General features: G+C 46.0%; 1 protein-coding gene across 15 annotated transcripts in view; it reads right to left on the bottom strand.

Annotated features, from left to right (window-relative positions):
• Nucleotides 1-272: 272 nt before the first annotated feature.
• The window catches only part of MYH10 (myosin heavy chain 10), a 121575-nt gene continuing 107034 nt past the window's right edge, over nt 273-14813 (bottom strand). For 14 of the 15 annotated variants that reach the window (XM_086358962.1, XM_086358967.1, XM_086358958.1 and 11 more), the window contains 9 exons: nt 13865-14077; nt 12455-12616; nt 7409-7537; nt 6976-7064; nt 6021-6144; nt 5738-5946; nt 4083-4191; nt 2559-2731; nt 273-1878 (listed from right to left, as the gene is read on the bottom strand). In XM_086358962.1, coding sequence (XP_086215088.1) covers nt 1734-1878; nt 2559-2731; nt 4083-4191; nt 5738-5946; nt 6021-6144; nt 6976-7064; nt 7409-7537; nt 12455-12616; nt 13865-14077 — 1353 coding nt within the window. In that variant the 3' untranslated portion in view covers nt 273-1733. Of the gene's footprint in view, nt 1879-2554; nt 2732-4082; nt 4192-5737; nt 5947-6020; nt 6145-6975; nt 7065-7408; nt 7538-12454; nt 12617-13864; nt 14078-14813 lie in introns of those variants that run through there. The other variant, XM_086358970.1, reaches the window with a different exon arrangement.

Below are 14813 nucleotides of genomic sequence, written 5' to 3'. Positions count from 1 at the left end.
TAGAGACTTCATCCCTCAGTCCTGGACCGCTCATCGGCAAAGCAGGACAGCCGCCAGCCCGCCCAGAGAACTCACCTGTCACCTGACAGTTTCTGGGCGTGCGGTGCCCTCGGAACAAGTGGCCTGGCTATCAGCACGTAAGTCTATGTAGCGTCCAACCAGAACAGAAGGTGAGAAAACAGATTGCACATTCACATGATTATTCTTGTTTATTGAGGTCTGTTTATTCTCCACGGGTGCTTTTTCCTCCAAGTAAACAGAGCAGGCGTAAATATCTATAATGAATAAATTTATTGTCTTACAAAAATCATTGTCTAGAAATATGGGAATACAAGAAAAGATATTTGCAGTCAGGTGTCTGGTGGTCAACAGCCAGTACAATTCATAAAGGGGGAAAAATCAAAGATTCCAAACCCACATGACAAATTCTTCCCAACAGATGTTAAAGCTTTTAACCCAAAAGGTTTGTGTTTTCAAGCACGTTGCAGAGGATCAAGGATTTATAATTAACACTGATTCATTGTCACTGAATGTTTATAATACCACTTTGACTAGAGAGGTACATGATATGAAGCACAGTCAAAACTTAATACATTAAATTGTTACAGAGGCAAATAATATATTTAACATTGTCTTAGTACTGTAGTGTCTAAGGCACTTTCTGTAATGTCAGTTTGATTAACTATCAACCCAAAACAGAATGCTAAATGTTTACTGTAACACTGTCCCGAGGGGGTGGGGAGGGAGAAATGAAAAAGGAGTCATCCACTGGCATGTCAACATTCAGGCGGGTGGCCTCTGTTCCCGAGGTGCTGTCCCTCTCACTGACAGACTTGAACAAGTCTCGGACACAAAACCAATCTTCCCATTTTGGGCTCAAAGCAGCGGCTGAATTTGCAAGGTCAGCATGAGAGCCTGGCTGGCGATGAAGAGTGCCCCCCCTAGCTTCTGCTCTGGGGGGCCTGTGGCTGCGAGGAGCAGGCCATCTAGAAGTCACTGTGATGGCTGCCCCTGGGCCTCGGCTGCATCGTGGCCACTGTCCTGTTGGCACAGAGCAGCTCCGGCTGAAGACAGTTCACGTGAAGAGATGCGGGGACCCCACGACTTGAGGGAGAGGGGCACTGCAACCCCCATGGATGCTGCTTCCCCCAACCCACCCCCCCCCATCTCGCTGAAGCCCCTTTCACAGTTTGCGCACTGAAATAGTGTCAATCATCATCTGAAGGAAATGAGAGCTACAGGTGCAGTTTAGGTTCCATAACGTTCTAAGGGACTTGATGTGGCTGCGGAGGCAGGGGCCACGTGAACACAGAACTAAAGTAGCTGTCTGTACGACAGAGCATGCAGAGCGACGGGGCGGCAACCGCTAGGCGGCCCCATGACCCAGCGACTGGCAGCGGGTCTGCAGTTAGTTTGAAAAAGGGTTCTCTTAACATGTATTATAAAATGGTCTCTTGGTGGATATATGGAAAATAGATGCAATGATGAGGCGATCTGTTTAATATGTGTAGGTTTTGTGTATATATATATATATATAAAAAAAGGGGAGCAATTGTACCTAAATCTGAAGCAGGAGACGTGTGTGTAGGCCATGAGGCCTTAAGACACAATTGATCTCTCAGGAAGGAGTCTCGCAGCTCTCCGGTTCCCCAGATCTGCAGGAGGCCCCAAGGTGGGGGCGCAGGTGACTTCCTGCATATCCCGCAGTATTGCTTCCTCTGGCTTCCTTGGACTTACTCGGACTGCGGCGGCTGTGTCTCGTTGATGTCACTGGTCTTACTTTCTGTGTCGTCGTCCGACAGCTCCAGGGACGCGCCCTCAATGTGCAGCTGGCGCCGGCCTGATCGGCTGGAGGAGAAGCTGATCGGGCCGCCTCGCCTGGAGGGAACAGAAAACAGGTGCACGTGGCCGCCAAGTCATCCACCCACCTGAGGACTCAAACCTCCCCGCCCAGGACACAGCCCCTGGGGTGGTGGGGAAATCAGAAGGGCTCTGTGCTTAGCCACCGCTGCCACCCACTGAGCATCGTCCTGGGGGCCGTGGTGGCTGGCCCCTGCTGTCCCTCCAAGACACAGTGAGGACAGCACCACTGGCTCATCCCTGGCCAGCCGCTCCCCAAAGGGCAGATGGAGAGGAAATGTTGTGTACAGGCTTTGTGGGCCTCCTAAGGTCTCTGCTGGTCTTTTTACAACCTTTATCACTGTCAGCACCACTCTTAGCGTATGAGAGCAGGGCAGACAGGCTCCAGCCCACAAGCCACACCTGTGCTAAGCTGTCCTTCTGGGGAGAAGCCTTGGCTCCCTGTGTCCTGGGGTGCATCAAGTCTGTCGTAGAGAGGCTGCCCCCGCCCACGAGGGACATGGACAGACTCCTGGGCTGGCACGCAAGCCTCAAGCCGTGCATTCGCACAGCCTCTCAGTAAACACAGAGCCAGTGAGTGAGTGGCCTGTTGCTTCCCTGCTCTCCAGCCCACCAATGGTCAGGAGTCCTAAATAGGTACATGCCAAGGAGGACCTGCACACTTGGCCAAGAAAACCACAGTGTCTGGAGCCACTTACCTCAGCCGGTTCTTCAGGGTGCTGACCTCGCGGCTCAGGCCCTCGTTGGCCTCAGTGGCATCATCCAGTTCCCGCTGGAGTTTGCGCCGAGATGCGTTGGCACGTGTAGCTTCTTCCTCTGCTTCCTCCAGCTGCCGCTTGAGCTGCTTCATCCTGGCATTGGCCTTCTCCATCTCGGGGAAGTTAGAGGAACTGAGTCAAACCAAACCGCTGAATCCAAATTCGCATTGCTGTGTCCTCAATGTTTCAGCACAGGCCTCTGCCCCACTGGCCACACGTGTGTGCACACACAAGGGCCCTGCCTGAGGCCTTTTGAACAGCCTGCCATTCTCTGCACAACTGTGTCTACACAGCATATTAGGCTAAAGGAAACTTTTAAACAACTGAAATCCAATTTTCATCCCTGAGTTTTCTACAGAAAAATGACATCTTCACATGAGTGATCTATGGAATTATGAAAGGAAACTGCTATTACCAGCAACACAGTCTCCACCCCCAGGAGATGGTGTGTTCATTTTACACTTCTTTTCAACACGGGCATGTCAATATTCTAAGTACCAAGCCACTCTGGAAAACCAAGTGAGAACTGGGCCTGCCACTAGCCCGCCCAGTCCTGAGCCACAGAAGCTGGCCAACACCGTGCTGGTCCAGTTCACACCCACCCAGAACTGCTCTCGGAGTTGCTAGGCCCTGGGATGGAGAGGGGAGGGTCTGGGCTAGAGGCAGTGGATCCTCAGGTCTCCCAGACGAGCAAGAGCACAGCCCCCCAGGCTGCAGCCAGTACAGAGCTGACGCGCCCTGACACTTAGGAGACAGACACCTGGACACAGACGAGGATGACCACTTGGTCCCAGGTGCAGTGCACTCGCTTTTTCTTCCCTTCCCACTACCTCTTGCATCTGCCCCTCCACCCAGCCAATGTTCAGTTCTGTTCAGTCGCTCAGTCGTGTCCGACTTTGCGACTCCATGAATTGCAGCACGCCAGGCCTCCCTGTCCATCACCAAGTCCTGGAGTTTACTCACGTCCATCGAGTTGGTGATGCCATCCAGCCATCTCATCCTCTGTCGTCCCCTTCTCCTGCCCCTAATCCCTCCCAGCACCAGAGTCTTCCAATGAGTCAACTCTTATGACTACCAACTACAACTTTTCTAGGCATTCAGAAGACAGTGGGTAAAACAGGCAGAAATCTCTACTCATGCAGTGTCCACTCTAGTGAAGGAAACATGGTAATAAGATCAGTTCAGGCCTCCCCACTTCAATCCTTTCTCAAGGCTCTTGCCCACCCCTTCGCAATATGTATTGTGTGGCAGGGCTGTGTCCTAATCACCTCTGTATCCCCAGCACCCAGGAGTGACCAGCAGGAACAAGAAACAGCATGTGTATTGAAACACTAGAAGTAAGAGTTTCAAACAGCTCTTCCTAAGTCAGCGAGTCACATAGTAACATGGCTGGTCTTGTATCTGTGTTCCTGTACAGCATTCAGGGTGGAAGACGTGTTCCCTTTACGTGCCTTCTCTCCTTACCTGTTCTTTATACTGGTCAGCATGGCGGCGTTCATCTTCAACCTGCATGAAGATTTCTTTCAGCTTCTTCTCGGTACGACGGACTAGTTTATTGGCAGCGGCTCTTTCCCTGTGAAAATGATCCACATGTTCATTTTCACAGTTCTTGCAGTAAAAATATTTTAACTCCTTTTCTCTATAAGATGACACATTGGAGTGCTTTCCAGGACCCCTGTATCATCGTGATCAACATAGCCCAGAAACTTCTTCCTTCTGGTCGAACCATGGATTGCCTTTAATGTAGTCTAATGCTGATAGGCAGAACACCTGCATTATTCCCTCACGCATGGGTATTTATCACCTTAGTGATCTTCTGAAGATCAAAGGTCATTTACATCGAGTGTAGAATTTTTGGAAATAAAAACCTTAGTTGGTTACTCTCATCACCTAACATTTTAGCCTGGAAAACAAAACAATTTATTGATTGTTTCAATTTAAAATTACTTCCCACTGACTTGGAGAAGGAAATGGCAACCCACTCCAGTATTCTTGCCTGGAGAATCCCATGGATGGAGGAGCCTGATGGGCTACATGCAGTCCACGTGGTCGCAAACAGTCGGACACGACTGAGTGACCTCACTCACTCCCACTGACTAAGATTCCCTGGAGGAGGGCAAGGGAACCCACTTCAGTATTCTTACCTGAAGAATCCCACAGACACAGGAGCCTGGCAGGCTAGTCCATAGGGTCGCCAAGAGTCTGACATGACTGAAGTGACTGAGCACGTACTTACTAAGATGCTAGAGCAGCTGAACACTGAAACAACTCCCCCCACTTCAGGTAGGAGTTAAGGCACCATGTTCTAGACAGGCCTCCACTGTCCCATGTGAAGGAAGGAGAGTTAACTTACTTGGAGAACTCCACTGAAAACACAAAAGGATCTTTTGTTCCTTCACAAATGTTATGCAAAAATGGATAGGATGGAATCAGCTCAAAGGACCAAGTCATGTCTATTACAACTAACAACAAACAAACCCTCAGCTGTTACATTTGAGAGCAGGGGGACAAAGTTTTGGATGCTAGGCCGGGGAGGACTCTGCGCATAGACCCTGTGTTTTTGGGCCCCCAAGCTCCTCAATAAGAGGGTGAAGTTGAAAGTCTGCTCCAGCTCTGGCCATCTGAGATTCTATTCTAATAGATATGTAAATAAATGCCTGCCAAAAAGCTGCTTTGTGCAATTCCTCATAAATTTCAGAATGAATGGTTTACGTCACCAGAATGCAAACTGTTGAGCAATCCTTTCTTAAAGGAGAAAAAACTTGTCTTTTTTGTTACACTGCATTTCTTCTATGCCAATACACTGTTGCATTTCACGTGATGCCGTGAACTTGGGCTCAGCCTTGGGCAGAGATGTAAACTATGGCACCAGCAAGTCATGGGGCACACACAGCATGATTAGCCCTCAGCTGAGCCTGGGAAGAGCTGACAGGCGAGCCCAGTGCTCCCTGAGGGCTCACACCAGCTTCTCCGGTTATATGTGCCCTTGTGATTCTTCCCCCAGCAACAAAGCTCCCCTAGGACGGGCCATTGGTGTCATCTCTATAAACCTGGACCTGGTCTGTAGCAGAGATACTGTAAAAAACTTTCTTTGGCTTATAGCACTGAAAACCTCTTACTTGGCTTCCTGCTCAAGCTGCTCCTCCAGCTGCCCAATCTTGGCTTCTAGGGCAGAGATGGTGGCCTTGAACTTGGACTTGACAGCGCCTTCCAGCTCCTGCAGCTTGGCCTTCAACTCCTTGTTCTGCCGCTCCAGCTGCTGGCGCGCATTATCGCTCTTCTGGGCAGCGCTGCGCTCGGCCGCCAGCTCAGTGTTCAGCGTGTCCACCTGAAGGGGAGATGGGTCAGTTGTGCAGAGGATGGCACAGTCCCTCCTGGGGTGAGGGGACATGGCAGGCCCACCTGCAGTGTGGTCTTGCGGAAGCGGTCATTGAGCAGCTCCATGTTGCTCTGCTCCTCCTCCAGCTCCTCCTCTAGCTGTGCGATCCGAGCCTCCAGACGCCGCTTCTCATCCAGGAGTGCAGACCTGCGGCCAAGGCGGCGACACTCAGCACAGAGAACTCCCCAGGGCTCCTCCACCCACTGTGCTGCCATTAACATTCTTAATTTTTCTCCTTCCCCTCCTCCCACCCCGGTCTGCCAGGTCCTGTTGGTTTTGCTTCCAAACATGCTGCCCACTTGTCTGCATCCCCAGGCCTGCTACCTGGCCAGGCCCCGCTATCTTGCGCCTGGATTGCTATGCAGCCCTCCAGCTTTGCCCCACAGCCAGTGTCAGCTATAAAAGTACAAAAAGATCCTGGTGTTCCCTAGCTTCTCTAGTGTACCAAGATCTAAAGCCAGCTCCTCACCATGGCACACTAGAAAATGACCACCATGGATCCTTAGGACAGCCATTAAATGGAGAAAGCAACCTCTTAATTGTAAAAAACAAAAAAAACAAAAAAAACCAAAAAAACCCCCCAAAACAGCCATTAAATGGAGAAAGCAACCTCTTAATTGTAAAAAAAAAAAAAACCCAAAAATCTGACTTAATGAAACATACGTTGAGGGAAAGAGACCTAAAGAATGTGAAAGTGAGGCCCTGCACTGCAAGGCTGTGCAGTCCTGTGGAGGCCAGATAGGTTCTGAGGGCCTTTCCTGCACACCTGTGTGGACGTGACTATTGCAGGGAGGTGTGACCTGGCAGGGCTTCAGCCAGTTGGCTGAGGCCCAGCATCTCGTGCTCATCTCTCCAGACTTTGAACAGATAAGCAAACCAACCACTGACTCCCCAATGCCAGATGACCCCTGTAGCTGACTTAGTGCCTTTGAGGACCAGTGAGACACCCACCCCTTCCCACCTGTTCAGGAGACTCACTTGCCGGAGGCGCTATTGGCAATCTCGTCCGCCAGCTCGTCTCTCTCCTGCTCAGCATGTCGGCGGGCTCGCTCGGATGAGGCAAGTTCCTGAGTGAGTTCAGATTGTCATGTAAGCTCTGGCTGCTAAGTTTCCTTAAATGTGAGGTCTGACAGTGCCTGTAGGCTGCTGCCACCTTGCTTGAGGCACCAAGTGTGCCTCAAACTGTAAACAGATTTAAGAAATACACTATTCAACCTCTCTGTTTAGTCAGGTAGAACAATATCAAATGGGACCACTTTGCCCAAGTGAAGCAGTAAGATGGTCCAGCACCATATTAAAAAATGGTCAGTGAGATTACACTGGCTACAGAAACATTAAAATGTATTTATCTGGTCTTAGAGAAATTCCAAGGGCAAATATTTGTTAAGCAAATAAATGAATAAACACAAACCTCCTGCAACTGAAGGATTTCTGCTTCCAGGCTTTTCAGTTTCTTCTCACTCTCTTTGGATTGAGCAAAAATCTCATCCCGGGATGCACGAGCTTCTTCTAATTCACGCTGGTAGTCCTTCATCTGAGCCTAAGCATAAGGAGGAGGAAAGTTTTAGGGTAGTGTTTATTCTTATTTAAACATACCTTTCCCCCCAGATTATAAAATATGAATTTATTATAAACATAAATGTAGAAGTGATGAAAAAACATTCAAGTCAATATCCCTTATGAATATAGATGCAAAAATCCTCAACAAAATAGAAACCAACAAGATCCATCAACACATCCAAGTGGGATTTATCTGAGGAATTCAAGGTTGATTTGACATCCAACACAACTATGTGATCGCTTCAATTGACACAGAAGCAATCTAATACCTTTCAATATAAAAACACTCAATAAACCTTTGACAAAATTCAACATCCATTTATGATAAAAACTCTCCAGAAAGCAGGCACAGAAGAAACATACCTCAACATAATAAAAGCCATATATGATAAACCCACAGCAAACACTACCCTCAATGGTGAAAAATTGAAAGCATTACCCCTAAAGTCAGGAGAACAAGACAAGGATGCCCACTCTCACCACTACTATTCAACATAGTTTTGGAAGTTTTAGCCACAGCAATAAAAGAAGAAAAAGAAATGAATCCAGATTGGAAAAGAAGTAAAACTCACTGTTTGCAGATGATATGCTCCGATACATAGAAAACCCTAAAGACTCCACCAGAAAATTACTAGAGCTAAATCAATGAATATAGTAAAGCTGCAGGATATAAAATTAATACACAGAAATCCCTAGCATTCCTATACACTAACAGTGAGAAAACAAAGAAATTAAGGAAACAATTCCATTTACCATTGCAATGAAAAGAATAAAATACTTAGGAATAAATCTATCAAAAGAAAAGACCTATATATAGAAAACTATAAAACACTGGTGAAAGAAATCAAAGATGACACAAATAGATGGAGAAATATACCATGTTCATCAGTCAGAAGAATCAATATAGTGAAAATGAGTATACTACCCAAAGCAATCTATAGATTCAATGCAATTCCTATCAAGCTACCAATGGTATTTTTCAGAGAACTAGAACAAATAATTTCACAATTTGTATGGAAATACAAAAAAACCTCGAATAGCCAAAGCAATCTTGAGAAAGAAGAATGGAACTGCAAGAATCAACCTGCCTGACTTCAGGCTATACTACAAAGTAACAGTCACCAAGACAGTATGGTACTGGCACAAAGACAGAAATATAGATCAGTGGAACAAAATAGAAAGCCCAGAGATAAATCCATGCACCTATGGACACCATATCTTTGACAAAGGAGGCAACAATATACAATGGAGAAAAGACAATCTCTTTAACAAGTGGTGCTGAGAAAACTGGTCAACCACTTGTAAAAGAATGAAACTAGAACACTTTCTAATACCATACACAAAAATAAAATGGATTAAAGATCTAAATATAAGACCAGAAACTATAAAACTCCTAGAGGAAAACATAGGCAAACCACTCTCTGATGTAAATCATAGCAGGATCCTCTATGACCCACCTCCCAGAGTAATGGAAATAAAAGCAAAAATAAATGGGACCTAATTAAACTTAAAAGCTTTTGCACAACGAAGGAAACTATAAGCAAGGTGGAAAGACAGCCTTCAGAATGGGAGAAAATAATTGCAAATAAAGCAACTGACAATCTCAAAAACATATAAGCAAATCCTGCAGCTCAATTTCAGAAAAATAAGCGACCCAATCAAAAAAATGGGCCAAAGAACTAAACAGACATTTCTTCAAAGACATACAGATGGCTAACAAACACATGAAAAGATGCTCAACATCACTCATTATCAGAGAAATGCAAATCAAAACCACAATGAGGTACCATCTCACACTAGTCAGAATGGCTGCTATCAAAAAGTCTACAAACAATAAATGCTGGAGAGGGTGCGGAGAAAAAGGAACCTTCTTACACTGTTGGTGGGAATACAAACTAGTAGAGTCACTATGGAGAACAGTGTGGAGATTCCTTAAAACACTGGAAATAGAACTGCCATACGACCCAGCAATCCCACTACTGGGCATACAAACTGAGGAAACCAGAATTGCAAAAGCCATGTGTACCCCAATGTTCATCGCAGCACTGTTTACAATAGCCAGGACATGGAAGCAACCTAGGCGTCCATTGGCAGACAAATGGATAAGAAATCTATGGTACATATACACAATGGAATATTACTCAGCTGTTAAGAAGAATGCATTTGAATCAATTCTAATGAGGTGGATGAAACTGGAGCCTACAGAGCGAGTAAGTCATAAAGAAAAACACCAATATATTAACGCATATATATGGAATTTAGAAAAATGGTAATGATGACCCTATATGCGAGACAGCAAAAGAGACACAGACGTAAAGAACAGACTTTTGGACTCTGTGGGAGAAGGTGAGGGTGGGGTAATTTGAGAGAATAGCATTGAAACATGTATATATATATATTTTTTTCATGTATATTATCATATATGAAACAGATCACCAGTCCAAGTTTGATGCATGAAACGGTGCTCGGGGCTGGTGCACTGGGATGACCCTGAGGGATGGGATGGGGAGGGAGGGTCAGGATGGGGAACACATGTACACCCATGGCTGATTCATGTGAATGTATGTCAAAAAACCCACCGCAATATTGTAAAGTAATTAGCCTCCAATTAAATTTCAAAAAAAATTAAAAAAACAAAATAAAAACAATAAGATAAAAACAATAAACTAAAGGCAACTTCCCCAACCCTGATAAAGGGAATCAATGAAATGAAAAACTAATATCATACTTAATGGTCAAAGACTGAATGCTTTTCCCTACAATAAGCAATGAGACAAGGATGTTTTTGCCCTTGCCGTTTCTGTATAACAATGTAATGGAGATGCTAGTCAAAGCATTTAGGCCAAGACAGGGAAATAAAAGATACCCAGATTGAAAAAGAAGAAATAAAACTTAGCTCAATTTGCAGATGAAAATATATAGAAAATCTTAAGGAATCCATTAAAAAAAAGTTACAACTAATAAACAAGTTCAGTGAGGCTGCAGCATACAGGATTAATCAATACAGTTAGTTCTCCATACCTGAACTCCACACCATGGATTCAACCAACAGTGGGTCAAAAATATTCAGGGGAAAAACATTCTCAGAAAATTTCGAAAAGCAAAACTTGAATTTGCCACGTGGGCAACCATTATCTTGTATCAGGTTGTTATGAGTAAACTAGAGTAAACTACAGATGATTTAAAGTATATGAGAAGATGTTCACAGGTTATATGCAAGTAATACAGCATTTTATATCAGGGACTTAAGCATCAGAGGATTTTGGTATCCATGGGGGCGGAGGGGTTGGTCCTAGAACCAGTCCCTCTCGGACACTGAGGGACAACTGTACAAAAATAATTGAAATTCAATACACTAACTGTAGAGACTGTAAATATTAACAAAGCAGCTATACTTAGCATCAAAAGGGTAAAATTTAGCTAATGTATAAGACTTGTATGCCAGAAACTAAAAGCATCATAGAAAAAAATGAAATAGCTCAATGGACTGATAGCCATGTTCATGGACCATGTTCGTGGAAAACTCAAGACCTTCGTGAGGATGGTAATACTCTCCAAATTGATGTACCGAGTCAACGTAAAATAGGAATCCTGGCTGGCTTAGGGGAGGCAGGGGGTAGAAACTGACAAGCTGATCCTAAATGGAATTGCAAGGAGCCCGGAACAGCAGTTATGGAAAAGAAAGTTGGAGAAGTCATACTTCCCAAGTGCAAAACCTGTAAAGCCATGGTAACCAAGACTCTGTGGTCCTGGCAGGACACAGAGATCAAGGAATAGAACTAAGAGTCCAGAAACAGACACAAGTCTGTGGTCAGCTGATTTCTGACAAGAGGGCCAAGAGAATTTCAATGGGGAAAATCTTTTTAACAAATGGTGCTGGGACAATTGAATATCCATATCCCAAAGAATGAAATTGGCTTCATATATCAAACTACATAATAAAAAATGAAGAGGATTTAGAAAGAGCCAGAAGTATAAAACTCGACAGTCATGTCTGACTCTGTGACCCCCTGGACTGCATACAACTCTTAGGAGAAAACACAGGACTAAATCTTCAGGACCCTGGATTAGGTAGTGGCTTCATAAATAGTAAAAACAGAAGAAACAAAAAATAATCTGAACTCCATCAAAACAAAAAACTTTTGCACTGTAAAACAGTACCACTGAGGGAGTGAATAGATAATCCAGAGAATGGAATAAGAGGCAGAATCACCAAGGCCAAAGGAATGGAAATTTTCTAAAGCTTTTGTCTTTCCCTCCAGAGAAGTGTGTCCTTGTACGAGAGAGCCCATCACATCCTGCCAATATAGCAAGTTACTACAGAAATCACTTTGTCACTGTGACAGTGAAAACCAGCATGCCATCTGAGTAGCTAAAGCGATGCTGACTGGACAGAAAGGCGCAGCTGGAGGAGGAGCAACATGGAGCTGCTCAACGACTGCTTCTGCAGACCACGCAGCAGGTGGGCCTGCCGTGTCCCCCTAACCACGGGAGTGGCTCACGGTCCCGGTCGACAAAGTCGACACCACCTACTCTCAGTGGGTGGCTGTGTGTTTAGTTGACCACGAGACGTTATTCAGAGCCCCAAGAGCTTGTCCCTCAATGAGTGCCCACCTGGCAACTCTACCTCACTCAATCCAAATGGGGCCAAGCCCACCCTGTAGATGCTGAGCTATACACCTACCATCTTTATGGCTTATGGTCCCAGCCTACAGCTGAGGATGACAGCAGCCCTGTGCCCTGCAGCAGTGACGTGGCAACGCTGAGCCCACCAGCACGATGGAGGCTGGATGCTGCCCAGAGCCTTCTCTCCAGCATCACTGGCCATGTCGTGCTCAGTGGTCTCAGCAGGGCCCGATGACCCCACCATCACACCCTGATGGCTGGTGGCACTCACCTGGAGTTTGCGGAGCTGCTTGATCACTTCATCCCTTGCTTTGTTAGCTGCCTCGATTTGAGCCTCCAGGTCCTTCAGGTCTATTTCCATTTTCTTCTTCGAGGCAACAGCCAGGGCCCGCTGTTTCCGCTCATCCTCCAGCTCTGCCTCAAGCTCCCGCACCTGACAGGCAGTGTCAGGATACATCAGACCCGGTATCCTCACACAGAGAACAGGCCCATGGGGGCTCGGCTTACTCAGGACGGGGGCTCTCTGCCTCCAAGCAGTAATTATTATTAGCAGCTGAATTTGTACAGAGAAAACTATAAACATCTCCACCTGGTACAAATCATTTCCATTGACCGACTGACCATGGCGAGAGTGTGTAAGGAGGCAGAATCCCTGATCTCAAGCTCCTAGTCCAGGTGATGCAACGAGATTGGAATGCACAAGACAAGCTCCTAGGGAAGCTCCCCACTTGCCCCACAACAGGGACACCCCAGCCCCAGCAGAGGGGCCCACGTGTCAACCACATGGGCAAACAGCTTGGACGCACTCCCTCCAGCCCCAGTTGGCCCTTCAGATGATGGATGCTCCCTGCTAATAAGCTGATTCAGAATTCCCAACTCACAGAAACTCATTTAATGTGTGCTGTTTTAAGTCACTAAGCTTGAGCTAATCTGTTATCTAGCAATAAATGACTAATAAAATGTTAGTGGACCAAAAATAAGAAAGTGTCCCAGATCCAAGACTTGATACCATGAACTCCAAGGGAATGTTAAAGTGACAGTCGCTCAGTCATGTCCGAGACTTTTCAACCCCATGGACTATACAGTCCATGGAATTCTCCAGGCCAGAATACTGGCGTGGGCAGCCTTTCCCCTCTCCAAGGGGTCTTCCCAACCCAGGGATCAAACCCAGGTCTCCCGCATTGCAGGTGGTTTCTTTACCAGCTGAACTATCAGGGAAGCCCTTGGGAATGTTTCACTTTAAAATTTTAAATTAGAAATTTAAATGCACTCAGAAAAGTATATAAATTGTAAGTGCCCAAGCAATGTTTTCAAATAACAAAAATGTAAATACTTAGAGTTTTCCCTTTAGAGTGGTTTAAAGAGGACATGCAATCTGACCTTCAGAATATTCTGAATCACCTTGTCAGGTATGTACTGATTCTTCCCTTTACTGACACTTGTAAGACTCCCAGAACTTGAACCTGACTACATGTCCCTGGACAGCCCACTGGCTTTTAAGTAGTAATGATAATCTGAGAAATAGGAAATAAAACCAATTACATTATATTTTAAAGATAAAGTTATATGACCCAATAAATTTCCTCCAGCTACTATGTTCCAACGCAAATATCACTGGCCAAAAACTGGTCTTTGAGCACAAACAAGGGCCTGTTCTGGGGGCCACACCTCTAAGATCTACCTGTTTAATGAGCAGCCGCTTCTTTTCCTCATTCTGCTCATCCCTGGTCTGCAAGTCTCTCTCAAACTGGGCTTTCATGGCTTGCATGTTGACCTCTAGGCGAAGCTTGGCGTCTTCTGTAGCCTGGAGCTCATCTTCCAGCTCCTCCAGTTGGGTCCTCATTTCCTCCACCTGCTGCTCTAGGGCCCGTTTGGATTTCTCAAGTTCATGAACCTAGACCACAGGAAGAAGCACAGGTATGACCCTTGGAGGGACATGCATGGACAGTAGTTCCTGTTATATAGCCAACCCCCCAGGCATCCCCCCACCCTGACCCGGCCGCTGCACTAGTCATCTCAGAGTGCACCATCTGAATGATAGGCCTGGCATCATGCACGTGTGCTCTACCATGGATCATGCAGCTGAGAGATCTCTAAAAGCTGATGATCAAAGAAGAGCATGGTGTCAGGGCAATGGCCTGTTGATTGGCCACTGGCCTGCGGTCTCACAGCAGCTCCCTCTTGCTGTGGTGAAGATCATTTGTGTTGGAAATGCACATGTGCAGATTTTTAAATATGAAGGTGTGTGAATCCTAGGAAGCAGGACAGTACGATAGAGGTCTGACCTTTCTCTGGACAGAGATCCCCACCATGCACACATGTACTAAGTTCTCTGTGCCCAGCACTAGCTGGGCGCTCCCCGTCATGTTCCCTTTGATCTCAGAGATGACCCCCAGGCAGGCATGTGCAGGCACTATTATTATGTGTCCCTTTGGGCTTCATGGCCATGTTGGTTCTCCTGAGGACAGAAGACGCCTTAGGACGTGAGGAGGCCTGTGTCTCTTGGTGCCTGGCACTTCACAGGCACAGAGGAAATGTTTTTGCAAAGAATGTGTGACTATCGTTTATTCTAGAGAAAACCAATAAGGAACAAGAAGATGGACTCAGTGCTGGAATTTTCTCTTTGCACT

The sequence above is a fragment of the Bos grunniens genome, chromosome 19, assembly GCF_055505025.1.
Source record: "Bos grunniens cultivar Pamir isolate PY7600 chromosome 19, Bosgru_T2T1.0, whole genome shotgun sequence".
NCBI lineage: Eukaryota > Metazoa > Chordata > Mammalia > Artiodactyla > Bovidae > Bos > Bos grunniens.
Note: the sequence above shows the minus strand (reverse complement) of the source record. Positions and strands in the feature narration are given on the sequence as shown.